The sequence below is a fragment of the Saccopteryx bilineata genome, chromosome 10, assembly GCF_036850765.1.
Source record: "Saccopteryx bilineata isolate mSacBil1 chromosome 10, mSacBil1_pri_phased_curated, whole genome shotgun sequence".
NCBI lineage: Eukaryota > Metazoa > Chordata > Mammalia > Chiroptera > Emballonuridae > Saccopteryx > Saccopteryx bilineata.
This window is the reverse complement of record NC_089499.1, coordinates 8,774,375-8,788,265: the sequence shown is the minus strand read 5'-3', so window position 1 is coordinate 8,788,265 and position 13,891 is coordinate 8,774,375. Positions and strand designations below refer to the sequence as shown.

Here is a 13,891-nt window from a genome sequence, read left to right as displayed (position 1 = left end):
ACTGTTTACTGAGTGCCCACTGTGTACCATGTCCTGGAACCCAGTGTTGAGATAGGGTTCTCTCTGCCCTTGTGAAAACTGTAGTTTACTGTAGATTGGGGGTGGGGAAGACAATTAACAAATGAGTGCACCTAGCATGATATCAAATATTTTGGCAAAGAGGGCTATGAAGGAAACTTCAGTAGATAGAGCACCCAGACAAGGGGAGACCTCACCACATTCTTCACCACCAACGCTGCCCTCATGCTTCCTATAGACTTAGCATTGATCTTAGTGTTAAACAGTCCTGGAGGGGTACATTCATTTTTCCCATTTTAGAGGCGATGACACAGAAGTTCAGAGTGAGCAGGACACATATCCAGTGACAATGAGAGCTGAAGCTCAAATTGGTGTGTACACTCTCACATCTGTCCCTGAAAGCACTCAAATGTCCTGCCTAATATCACAGAGTTGTGACTTTGCACTTGGGAGATCAAAGAAAGACATGGGAGTGGAAATATTCTTAGCTGACAGTCAAATACTTACCAATGAACCTTCATGGCATTAGAGACTAAATAGTGTCTTTGTTGGTGTGACAAAGGGTACTAAGAATGTCACACTGTGTGGCCATGTGATATTTTTGGATGTCACAAAGTCTAGTGGATGCTCCTGTGATTTGGTAGGCATGGGCACAGATGTGGTACATTGCAGAGATCATCTCACCTAACCGCAGTACTGCTGCCACAGTCCAATTCTACAAGGCTAGCCCATCCCTTAGTGGGGGACACTGAGGACACCAGAGTGGGCTTGGCCTGGCCCACGGTACTCGGTCCTGACAGGGCACAGGCAGGTGTGCAGTAGCTCTGTCATGTCAGAGCAGGTCAGGAATGGCTAGTTTGAGGACATAGATGTGGGTCATGTCCTTGAGCCTCTTGTATTGCTAGAGGACCAAGACCACCAGGATGTTGCCTCAGAGAGCTGTGAGGACTCAGGGAAAAGCCAGGATGCGTGAGCGGGTGACCTGGTGAGAAGAAGCGGGTTCTCAGGAGGAATGGCTCAGAACAGCCAGAAGCCATGCGTTGATGCTCAACGAGGTGAAAGCTGGAATGCTCAGAAATGAGCTCTGGAATAGTTTTACCCAACATGTCCTTGAAACAAACAAAGACAAACACAAATGAGAAAGCACCACTAGATGGCTTACCTTACAGGACTCTGCACACCTGCGTTTCAGCCCTCTTTCCAATTCTTTCTGACCACTTACTGAAGACGCCTCCCCAAACGGAGCATGGGCTTTGGTGTAACCTACCAGCTGTGTGAACTTGAAGAAGTTCATCTCTCTCCTTGAGCCTCAGTCTCTCTTCTGTAATGTGAGAAAGTATCCATTACCCTGAAGGATTTCTGTAAGGTAAGGTATGAGAACAGCCGGCCCTGGCCCTTGCCAGGACACCCGTAAACATCAGGTGACCTCCTTCCTGGCATTACCCCTTCCCTGAGGACTCCAGCCACCAGGAATGTCCAGTCTCCAATCCAATCTGGCTGATGTCCCCTGTCCTCCATGTTCCCCAGCCAGGTGTCTCTGTGGTTAATCTAGAAAGGGAATTCTGCTTAATGATGAACACAGCCATGGGAGCTGCATTTTCAGATTGTCACTATGTTGCCACCAATCTGAAAGCTTTGACTTAGACACCAGTCAGGTAGCAGGACTTGCCTGCATCATAATTCCCTTCACCCCGGAGTCTCTGGTGCTCTTCCTTATGCACCGCTGCGTCAATGTTTCCTGCTGAGAAACTTACATTTCTGCCGTGACTTTAGAAACTTAAGGCCCATAAGGGGTGGATGTTGGACACCTCAGCTAGGGCACTATGGTTTTCTGCCAAATCCATTTCTCTGGGTCACTCCTCTACCTCTGGCCTAGCCTGTGACTGAGGAATCAGCCTTCTTCCTGGAGAAACCAGGCTGGACATCAGTATCAAAGCCAAGTTGACAGTGTCTGATTTCTTTAGCCACTTCCAGGGCCAGTGGATTGGCTGGCAGTCAGCATCATGGATTTTCCATCCTCATGCAAATGAGGACTCTAAATCCTTGAAGTTTGATTGGTCCAAAAATCACGGCCTTATTGGTCAGAATGGAGCTGCTCTGATTGGTTGATGAAGATGTTGATGGAGTTAAAGCTGCACTGCTTCAATTAGACAGGGAAGCCTCAGTCCAACATTTTCAGGATGCTGAGTTCCATGTAAACATTTTTCTGTGAATCCTCGCGGATCCACTGGGGACCACAGGGTTGGAGAGGAAGCAACAGGCAGCAGGAAGCACAGGAGCAGCTCGTGCAACACTGACCCCGAGAGCCCCGTCTTTGGGGAAACGTTGGCAAAGGTAAAGGCACTTTGAATCAGCATCGTTGGATGACATTAAACAAAGTAACCTGCATCTCCCTTGCCTCCTACTCCATTCACTGTTTTCCCTACAGGTGGGCACCATGCAATAACACTGCTCCCCAAGGGATTGGGGCTGGGGTGGGTCCTCAAAGGAGAAACCAGGGACCATGTTGCAGCCAACCTGCCGGCCATGCTGTAGTCTGCCTCAAGAGTTTTCCCCAAGGTCGTTGCACAGTGGTCAGCTCTGGCCATGGAGCCTGGGACCTTCCAGTGCCAACATGCTGCATCCTGGGAGTAGGTGAGTCTCTGAGCAGGGAGGGCAGTCTGTGTGGTAAAGACACCAGGCCTGAGGTGCGGGGCAGCTGCTGTTCCTGGTTCATAAGAACCAACCGTGTGCATGTGTCCCCAACCCCACAGTCAGCATATTGGTAGCTTGAAATCCACCACAGTGGGCATGTTTACATGCATAATCAGCTACACTGGAAATCAGGGTTCTCTTTTCACGAAAGCCCGCTATGGAATTTTTAGGAGCACATCAATGCATACCCGCCTCCCGCAAGTCCGAATAGCCTAAGAGCTGTCCTGCTGGTCAGAATGGGGATGAAAAGTTTGATCAGTGACACACAGCCTGTTGGCAGGCTATGTAAACTTCTGTGAATTATTCTCTGGAAATGTGAGACCCACCAGTTTACTTGGGGGGAGGGAACAGTTGAAGAAGATACCTCTGAGTAACCCCAACCCCACTATTCTCAGAACAAAATTGTACTTCCACTTTCTTTAGTAGGACAGAATGGATGCATCCCAAGATGTCACTGGGACAGCTCCCCACATTCAGGGGGTGAAATCTTACCTCCCCCACAGTCAGCCAACAGTCTGAATTGGTGAGTCTTTGGTTCTATTTTTCATAAAAAGATGGTTCAGTTTCAAACCATCCCACATCTGCAAAGACTTTTCTAATTCATAGCTCCCTCCTCCTACAATGACTTCACACACCATGTATGATTTTCATTCACATGGGGAAATTTTGCAAGTAATTTCCTCTTGAATAGCCTTCCACATAATGTAACTTTTGCCTCTTAATACTGAGCCTACTTCTTAATCAGTCAGTAATGACCCATCATTCAACAGCTTCTCCTTTTTAGCAAAATAAAGCTTATTTCACATCTGAATACCCATCTCATAAATCTTCCCATTCTCAGCATTGCCATCTAGTTCACTGCCTGGCAGGTGCATCAAGGGCCATCAGACGCACGGTGTGCACGGATTGATGCAGACTGCCCTCCATAGAAGCCGACAGGACAGGAAGGACAAGTGCAACTTACTCTGGTGTAAAAGGATTCTGCCCACGAAGTCTTTGTTTCTAGAGCTGTGAGAGTCTTAGTTTTTAAGGTTCAAGGTTCTGATGCTGTAGGAAATCTTTCACTTCCTGTGTAATGATGGAGACAGGACTCTCAGGTTCTCTGTCATTCAGAATAACAGGAAGGAGGCAAATTCTTCTTTTTACATAGGTGAATGTGCGTGAGTAGTAAGCACACCAAACATTTTCAGAATGAGTCCCATGCAAACATTTTTCTGTGGCGAAGTGGCAGCACTTTTCTCTGCGGGTTTTGTCTTAAGGGGACTGGGGGAGGGTGAAGAGGTGGCGTTGTTTGGGGTGAGGGAGGTGACAGTGTTTCCCAGAAGTTGTGAAACTACTGAAGGCTGGAAATGGGAGGGGGACTGATGCAGGGCTGGAGGTCTCGTGCTCAATGAGCAGCCTTTTCTTTCTCTTTCTTTTCTTCTCTTTTCTTTCTTTCTTTCTTTCTTTCTTTCTTTCTTTCTTTCTTTCTTTCTTTCTTTTATTCCTTCTTTTTTTTCTTTTTCTTTGTTTATTTTTATGTTTACAAGTGAAAGTTTTTAAACTGGAACCCAGGTCCTCTGTTCCTCAGAATGACCTGCTAGTAAACCAGGGAGAGGCGGCAGCTTCTCTTTGGCGCCCCTAGTCCTCCACTGTCCCTACTTCTCCCCTGTCTGTGCGCCCCTCACTCCCCCAAACCACAGAGCTGTTTCCTGCAGAGGAGCCTCCAGCCCGGATTGAATACAGGTCTGTAGGATGGAGTTTGCCGTCTCTCTGAGCCCAGGCTCCTGTTTTCTGCATCGTCCAACACAGGCCAAGTTCAAATCCCAGCTCTTCATTTGAGACGGGGGCAGATCACTAGCTTTCCTATGTCCTGGCTCCCCCTCCATCAAATGAGAACACTGGATGCTTAGGCTCATGGGAGGATGTGCGAGGTCAGCTTGTATAAGCATCTGGGACAAGAATAATGTGTCATAAATGATGTTTATTCCACTTTTCCCCACAAGAGCCAACACCTGCTCTGCGCTCGTGTCTCTCTGGGACCCACCTGCTTTTCTGTAACACAGGGAGACTGCTAAACTTTCTCACAGGCAGGTTGTAAAGTATCATTCAGAAATCATGTATGTGACCATGCTTTGAACATTTCCCTTCAGGCTCAGTTTTCTTATCTGTGAAAATGAAGACAATAGAGGAAGTGCCATTATGGAACATCCCATGAGTCTGCTGGGTGGAGTCTCCCTCTTTTAGCAGCTTGTCTATAGAGAGATGGCGGGAGAGAGAGGCAAGAAGGTATCCAGATTGACAGCGATGGCTACAGGCTGGAAACGTACCGCCTTTGTACAGACAGCAGGCCGAGAGGCACACATGAGTGACGTGTCTCTCACATGTGACAGTCCTGCGTCCCATACTAGGTCTACATTTTAGTGACTTTGGACATATCATTTAAGCTCCCAAGTCTATTTCCTTTTCTGTATGGCAAGATTAATAATGCCACCTTTATGGAGAGGACTCAAGTTAGATACATACACACCCATGAGTGAATGATTTGGTGCAGTACTCGAGACACTGAGCACTGTCTTAATGTGGGGTCTTTCTCGAGGTGCAAACCATGACCACGAATGCAGGTGCACACAGTGAGTCTGCAGGGGTCCCAGGACACACGGCAAGGGGCGCAGAATGGGACAGGACTAGGAAGAAGCTGGTGATGAGAGTCACAGAGTCCCCTCCACTGTGGACAGCAAGGTTCTGTCCTACTGGGAATGCAGAGGCCCCGCAGGGTCATTCAACTTCAGGACTGAGTGGTGAGGACACCAGGCAGTGTCCATGAAATCTGGACCTGCCCATAGCTGGTAGAGAGCTGCTTCCTGTGCTATTCTGGCTTCCTGTCTGCCCCGCTCCCTGGGCTGGAAGCCCCGTGTTGTCGGAGGGGCTGCAGCGTGTAGACGTGCATGCTGAGGGGCGTGCCCATGGGGTGATCAGGAGACTCAGATGCACACCAGTGTTGGAGCAGCTGAGCTCCCTGCCCCTTCCCCAGTAGGGCACTCTGCCACGTGGACATCAGTCAGCCCTACCCCGCAACAGGAAATGGAAGGTCTGTGTGTGTCTCCTTATCTGTCGTACTTGGCTGGCGGGTCTGTTCCTGAGAACAAAGCTTGTGACACCGGCCTCTTCCTTCGTCATGTGTACAGTAAGGGACATGGTCACTAGCTGTGATTCTTGACCAGCTTTCCAGCTCTGCTCTAGGCTTCTGTGGCCCCCACGACACAGACAGGACATGCCAGGCACATATACTTGTTCACTTCACTTGTATTTATCGAATACCCATGACATGCCAGGCACTATAAGTGATAGGGATGTAGTGGTGACCGAGAGAGACTGATACAGTTCTTCAGGTGCCCACAGCCTAGCCAGCCTCACAGATTATTAAGCAAGTCACTACATCAGTGGTAGTCAACCTGGTCCCTACCACCCACTAGTGGGCATTCCAGCTTTTATGGTGGGCAACAGAGGAGCAACCGAAATATAAATAAAAAGAGATTTTACTATAGTAAGTTGTTTTATAAAGACTTATTCTGCCAAACAGCGAAAATTCGTCATAAAGAACATGGTAAGTATTATTATTATATGCTTTCATTGCTGTAACTCTGCTTTATAAATTTTATAAAGTTACTTCCCTACTTTATAAATCACCATTACTGTGGAACCAGTGGGCGGTTAGAAAATTTTAGTACTATCAGAGATAGTAAAGTGGGCATAAGGTATACAAAGGTTGACTACCCCTGCTCTACAGTAAGGACCAATGAATGTCATGGCCGGGGGATACCCTAGTCCAGGGATGAACGCCCCTGGATAGGAGGGACACGGAACTATCTACAGCAGGGTTTCTCGAAGTTAGGACTCTAGAGCAGCAACATCAATACCCCCCAGAACTTACAAGTAATGCGAATTCTGAGGTCTCTTTTCAGACCTACTGAATCAGATGTTCTAGCTTTAACAGGACCTCCTCGTGATCCCGATACACGCTCACATTTGGGATCTAGACTTTCACTGGGCCATTGTCTCCAGGCCCTGAGTGATCAGTCTCCGGGAGAGCTGGGCTGGCTCGCACGTGAGCGGGAAGATGTCTTGTGCTTATAGCTGGAGGCCTAAACAAGCTGCTGCTCAGTGGGCTGTCCCTTCCCTGATACCCACACCCTGTCCCCTAGGGCTTCATGGTGAGAGGCCTATGCACACACACACAGACACACACACACACACACACACAGCTTTTGTACCTTTTATTTTTAACCCAGGTGGGGCGTATGATACACATTGTTCGGGGCATCAAAGTAATTCAGGGAAATGCAGTTCCCGGAGCCCTTAAGGTCCCCGTACTTTTCCTCAGCGACCAGAGGGCAAAGGAAGAACCAAACTGTTCCCCTCATAAGTGTTTACATTCAAACAACTGAAGTGATTTTTGTCTATAGCTGCTTGAAAATACACATAAATTTTAAAAAATATATATTGTTTCATTTTTAAATAATCCATGCCAATAGGATATGTATGCCAGGTAAGCAGATGTTGGAATCCGTGGGACACTGTCCCCTCAGTTCCTGTTCCACACTGATTTATCTCAAACCACCAGAAACCCAGCTTTGCAGAGACACACGTGCTTTGAAAAGAATGCACCACAATCTGACATTGAAACTGTGAACTTTCTCCTACTTGTAGTTCCCAGGGTGTCCAGGAAATGTCAGGTGCAGTGTGGAGCCCTTAAAAATTGGAACTGGGAGTTCACTGTGGCCCTGGGTGCCTCGGCACACAGTTTGGAAACCCTAGTCTTATCTCACGTCATGTCTGATTAAACTATGAGTAATACACACATAATCCCATAGAATTTTAGGGTCTATTTTCTCCTCGTCTTTGTCTTCTGCGTATATATTACTGTTAAGCCTAATCCGGAGGGACCTGAAACATGGAATACACAAACAAGTCCGTCAATTACACATCAAAGCTTTATTGTCTAGCTTGGCCAAGCGGCGGCAACTCCAACAGAAATCTGAGGGGGAGCGCGCCGGCCCTTTGTTCTACGTAGTTTTTATAGTTTTGTAAGTGGGAAGTACAGAAGCAAAAATTGTAATTAGGAGCCCCTTACCACTATTGGGTTTAGTCATATGTCCTTTAACATGATAGGACCACGTTCAATTTGCAAGCTATACATCATTTTGGAGAAAACAAAATTTACAAGTCAACACAATGGTAGAAAGATTTTTTTTTACACATTAAAAGGCATTCCTATATTATCTAGTGTTTATCTGCCATCTCTCTGTCCAGAGTCACAAGTGTTATCCACACGTATTTACATAGGAGAGGTAGTTTCGGTGGGGACAAATGCCCGCAAATGGCTCATTGCTATAAGAAAAGGTTTATTTTGGCTTTTCTCTCCCTGTACCTGGCTAGCCATTCACCCCTTTCCCCACAGGCGTGGTGGACTGCCTGGGAATCCATGTTTTCCTCCCCTTTGCATTTACAATACAATGCCAAGGGCCATCCTGGTCATGCCAATCACACAGTACTGAGACTATTTCTCACAATTTCTCTACACACCTTAACCCAAATTAATAAAACGTTCTTCAAGCCTCTCAAAATATTAATATTAATTCTGTAGTTTTTGGCACCCTACAACACCTGCGGGTGAAGAGGCGCAGTGGCTCCTCAGGGCTCCTCAATTACCAGGTGTGAAACAGAAGATACCGTATTTTTCTTTTTTATTTAACATTAACAATATAAGCATATTCACATGTCAATAAATTTTTTTAGAAGTCATTCGTGTCTGTATCCTATCTCATACTTACAGTACTTAATTAACTCTTCCTGGGTTATCGAACGTTCCAGATGTGCTGCATTTTACCATTATCTATGACAATTCCTGGAAGCAAGATAATTAGGTGAACTTTTTTTTTCTTTCCACTGTGCGACCCACTTCAGTGCCTGCAGCCGATGGGCAGAGGCCAGGCAATGGTTCAGGGCCATAGTTTGCTCTGGATGGGGCACTATGAGCGACCCAGGGGGACATTAGGTGAACTTTTTAAATGATCTTGGTACCCATTTTCAAAGCGCTTTTTAGAATCACAGCACTGATTTACATTTCCATCAGAAATACGTAACAGGGACTGGGTCGCCGCATCCTTACCTGCTTTGGATATTTTCAGAAACAAAATTACATGACATCTGGTGATCATCTTAACAGGCAAAAGAAGAGGTTCACTGTCATTAGCATGTCCTTGATTACTAATGTAATTGAGATTTCATATTAATGGCTATTGCATTTCTCTATGACTTGTCGGTTAATATCTTTGTTAATTGTTTGACAATTGGGCATATAGAAAGAATAATTATGGGATAGAAAAATCCAAGTATTTTTCTACTAATTTGTAAAATACCCTGATATATTAAACGAGGAGTTGACAATAGCATCTTGGTCTTAATTTTTAGTTTGTTGCATACATTTTTTTTCTGTGTTAACATTTTTGTATTTTATGTTTTATAACATGTGTCGATTTATAAGCAGGCCAATTTCAGTAAAATATTTTTCATATTCAAAATTTGCTTACACTATTATATTTAATTGTTTTTTTCAAATAGGCATTATATTTACTAAATTAAGAGCTAAGATAGAATGCTTTGGTGATTTGCTGCTGGCCTTCCAAGTCCCCACCAGGTATTTTAATTAGGCCTATTTTCCCTGATCAAACTGACCATCTCGCTTGGCACCTGCCCCATCACAGCACATGGAAGGATGTGGTGCATGTGTGGGTGGCAGGCTCTACTCACAGCGGTCTTATATCCCAGGTCTCAGCCCACCTTCCACACCCAGGCTCTGTTGGCATCCCTGGGGCTGTCACCTCACTGAGCACAGGGCTCTTGGAGAACACCCCTCCCACCTGCACCTGTGTCTCCCAGGGTTGCTTTGACAGGAGCAGGTCCTCAGTCACCACGTGGGAGTGAATTGATTTATGCAAGCACCATGGGGACACGAGTCAATCTGAGTGCGTCTGTGCCGTGGATTTCAGTGCCGACACCATAAACAATGCTTTGTAATAATGTATGGAGCTGGAAACACGATTGAATGTAATCCTACTTTTAAACAACCAGGTCAGAAGGGTGAGAACAGTAGTACATCTCTGTTATAATCATGAATGTGCACAACAGAAAACAAAGTAAAAGAAAGTTCATCAAAAATGTACGTTGTATGTAATGGGGTAGAGGAATTTAGGGGTGATTTTGATATCTGGGGTTTTGAAATGAATGACTCTTCTTTTTCCATGGCTATTTCTATATGTACAATCTTTTATTCACAAGGTCTGGGTCAGGCCCTTGGTCTGAATGTTTTGAATTTATTGTGTATAAAATTTTCTCTAATGAAAGTTCCATTATGAGGAAAGTTTACCTATTCTATTTTCCATTAGATTTCAAGTTCTGCCATCATGAGCTCTACGTTCTTCAGGGCTGCCAGCAGCCTAAACCCTGTGGAGAGTGTGGAGGCGGCAGGTAGAGGCCACTGCTGCCTCCTGATTGGCTCCTTGCTCTGAGCTGAGTCAATTGTGGAGATCACTGTTTCCAAGCTCACTGGTGGTGGCAATAGAGATGAGGGGATGCTCAGTGGCTTTGTTTAAAAAAAAATGTTCATTTTTACAAATCTGAAACCTTATTTGCCCAAGCCCTTGGTTGGCGCCTTTGTTCCGTCTTCTGGAATGAATTAGTTCCCTCATTCATCTCCGGGGAGAGGCTCACAGGAGACACTCAAGCCCCAGAAGTGATCCACCTCAACCCCAGGTGGTGTTGCTCCACGCTGATCAGTGGTCACAATCTGGCTGGGACACTGAAGTTTCCCCCCCTCCAGCCACCATGCCTGGCAGGTAACTCTTGCTGGGAGCTGAGTCAGAACCCATCAGAGAGTTCCTGCTCCCCTGAGGATGGGGACATGGAGCTGGCCCTGTCCTGGTTCTCAGTGTGGAAGAAGGGGAGCCGTATCACCGGGCTTAGGGGCAGGAGCCCATGAAACAGCTGACGCAGGTATTGACAGAACTTCTCGCCAACAAAGACGTAGATGATGGGGTTGACAGCGCAGTGCATGTAGGCGATCACTTCTGTCACCAGACTGGCTAGGACTAGTTGGTCATTCTGGCTACAGGAATTGACTGAAAGGGCATCTTCAAATGCAGAAATAGACACAGTCAGATTGAAGGGCGTCCAAAAGAGAAAAAAGATGATCATGATGACAAAAATCAAATGGATGGCTTTAGACTTCCTCTCATTAGGCCGTCTGAGCAGAATCTTTATGATCCCCATGTAGCAGATGATCATGATCACCAGAGGCAAGACCAGCCCCAGGATGTTCAGTTTCAGAGGCTGAAACAGTAACCAGAGTTTGTAGTACTTAGAAGAAATATTGAACCAGCAGATATAATCACCTTCATACCTCTGGGAATCCATAAAGTAAAACTCTGGAATTGAAGTTAAAAAGGCCAGGACCCAGCTGACTACGCTGGTGATGATACCAAATGTGACGGTCCGGACCCGCAGGGCAAACACAGCATGGACGATGGCCAGGTACCTGTCGATGGTCAGCAGGATGATGAAGAAGATCTCGCTGTACAGACCTACGTAATAAAGCCCAAACACCAACTTGCACATGACATTGCCAAACACCCAGTTTGCTTTCAAATAGTAGTGAATCCAGAAGGGCAGCATGAAGAGGAAGAGCAGGTCAGAAATGGCCAGGTTGAAGACATAGATGTTGGTCATGTTCTTGAGCCTCTTGTGTTGCAAGAGGACCAGGACCACCAGGATGTTGCCAACCAGGCCAATGACAAATACCAGGGAGAACAAAGGGGCCAGCAGCTGAGCTCCAAAATACCTTATACTTTCTGATAAGCACAGGGTTGTGTTCCCGTAGTTGACTTCTGTGGTCCCATCAAAGTCCATTGAAATATTTGAAATTTCCATCTTGCTTTCTGCTGTGGGTCCAGGTAGATGGTTTCTGTATTTATTTGCTGGTAAAGGCAGTGGGCTCTGGACAACAGAGACAAGGCAGTTATTATATGACATCAATCACTTGACAGCTGTTTATTGAGTGAAAAGTGCCTACTTGTAACCATGTGCTGGGACACAACCTTGAACAAAATAGACCCAGGTGTTCTTCAGTGTCATGAAAATTGTAGTTCAATGGGGTGTGGGTGGTATAGGGATGGGGCAGACAATAAACAAATGAGTGCACAAACTATGAAGTCAAACACTTTGGCAATGACTGTTGGGAAGGGAACGTCTGGTGGATAGAGCACCCAGACAAAGGGGGAGCAACCTCATTCTTCATCACCAATGCTTCCCTCATGATTCCCATGGACCTGTCATTGGACTCAGTGTTAAAGAATTCAGGAAGGGCACCATTTATGTCTCCCATTTTAAACATGATGACAGAGAAGTTCACAGTGGGTAGGACACATCTGGTGACAATGAGAGCTGGAGCTCAAAACCAGAGTGTATCATTCTCACGTCCACTCTTGAAACAACTTGAACTTTCAGCCTCCAATCACAGAACAGGGACCTTGCATTTGGAAGTGCACAGGAGGACATGGGAAAGGAATCCGTCCTGGCTGAGTTTCAAAAACTTACCAATCGATCTTCATGGCCTTTGGAGCTAAGAAGGTTCTATGTTTTTTATTGTTTGTTTGTTTTGGTTTTGTATATTTCTGAAGTGAGAATCGGGGCAGCAGAGAGACAGACTCCCGTATGCGCCTAATCAGGATCCACCTGGCAAGCCCATAAGAGGGTGATGCTTTGCCCATTGTGGCCCTTGGTCCGTTGCAACCGGAACCATTCTAGCACCTGAGGTGGAGTCCATGGAGCTATCCTCAGCACCTGGGCCAACTTTGCACCAATGGAGCATTAGCTACAGGAGGGGAAGAGAGAGATAGAGAGAAAGGAGAGAGGGAAGGGTGGAGAAACAGATGGGAGTTTCTCCTGTGTGCCCTGGCTGAGATCAAACCTGGGACTTCCACATGCCGGGCCGAGGCTCTACCACTGAGCCAACCGACCAGGGCTTAATGGAACTTCTTTGCTGAGGTGACATAGGACACTTGGGCACATAACTCTGTGTGGTCATTTGATCTATTTAGTTGTCACAAAGCCTAGGGGATGATTCTGTCATTTGGTTGTCAGGGGCAAGGATGTCCTACAATGCACAAATTATCACCTCAAATCCCAGTAGTGCTGCCACAGTGCAATTCTAGGAGGCCAACCCATGCCTTAGTTGAGGACACCAAGGCCACCAGTGTGGGCTCAGCCTAGCCCGCATCACTCGACCCTAATGGGACACAGGCAGGTTGATAGAAACTCTGTCAGCCTCCTGGGACAGCTGTGAGGGCTCAGGGGAGAGCCAGGCTGGGGGAGCAGGTGACCTGGTGAGAAGCAGGGGGGTCTCGGGAGGACTGGCTCAGAACATGCTGAAGCCATGCGGTGTTGCACATCCAGGTGGAAGCTGAAATTCTCAGAAATGAGCTCTGAAATAGCTTACCCAACATTGCTGTGAAAAATAAGCACAAACACAGAAGAGAAAGCACCACTAGATGGCTTGCTTTATAGGACTCTCTACCAGTTCATTTCAGGCCTCTTTCCAATCCTTTCTGACCACTTACTGAAGATGCCTCCCGAAACGGAGCATGGGCTTTGGTGTAACCTACCAGCTGTGTGAACTTGAAGAAGTTCATCTCTCTCCCTGAGCCTCAGTCCCTCTTCTGTAATGTGAGAAAGTATCCGTTACCTTGAGGGAGTACTGTAAGGTAAAATATGACAAAAGCCAGCGCTTGCCCTTGCCAGGACATTAGTAAACATCAGGGGATCTCCTTCCTGGCATTACCCCTTCCCTGAGGACTCTAGCCACCAGGAATGTCCCAGTCTCCATTCCTATTCTGGCTGATGTCCCCTGTCCCCAACATCCCCCACCAGGTCTCTCTGTGGTTAATCTAGAAAGGGAATTCTGCTTGATGATAGACACAGCCATAGGAACTGCATTTTCAGATTGTCACTATGTTGTCACCAATATGAAAGCTTTGACTTAGACACCAATCATGTAGCAGGACTTGCCTGCATCATAATTCCCTTCACCCCAGAGTCTCTGGTGCTCTTCCTTATGCACCGCTGAGTGAATGTTTCCTGCTGA

General features: G+C 46.5%; 1 protein-coding gene and 1 pseudogene across 1 annotated transcript; both read right to left on the bottom strand.

The window, feature by feature from the left end:
- Positions 1–8,638: 8,638 nt before the first annotated feature.
- On the bottom strand, positions 8,639–8,781 carry LOC136314844 (small nucleolar RNA SNORA42/SNORA80 family; annotated as a pseudogene).
- A 1,830-nt stretch (positions 8,782–10,611) lies between these two features.
- Positions 10,612–11,679, bottom strand: LOC136314431 (C-C chemokine receptor type 1-like). Its single transcript, XM_066245326.1, has one exon. The coding sequence runs from the start codon at positions 11,677–11,679 to the stop codon at positions 10,612–10,614; it is 1,068 nt and encodes a 355-aa protein (XP_066101423.1).
- Between the last annotated feature and the right edge of the window lie 2,212 nt (positions 11,680–13,891).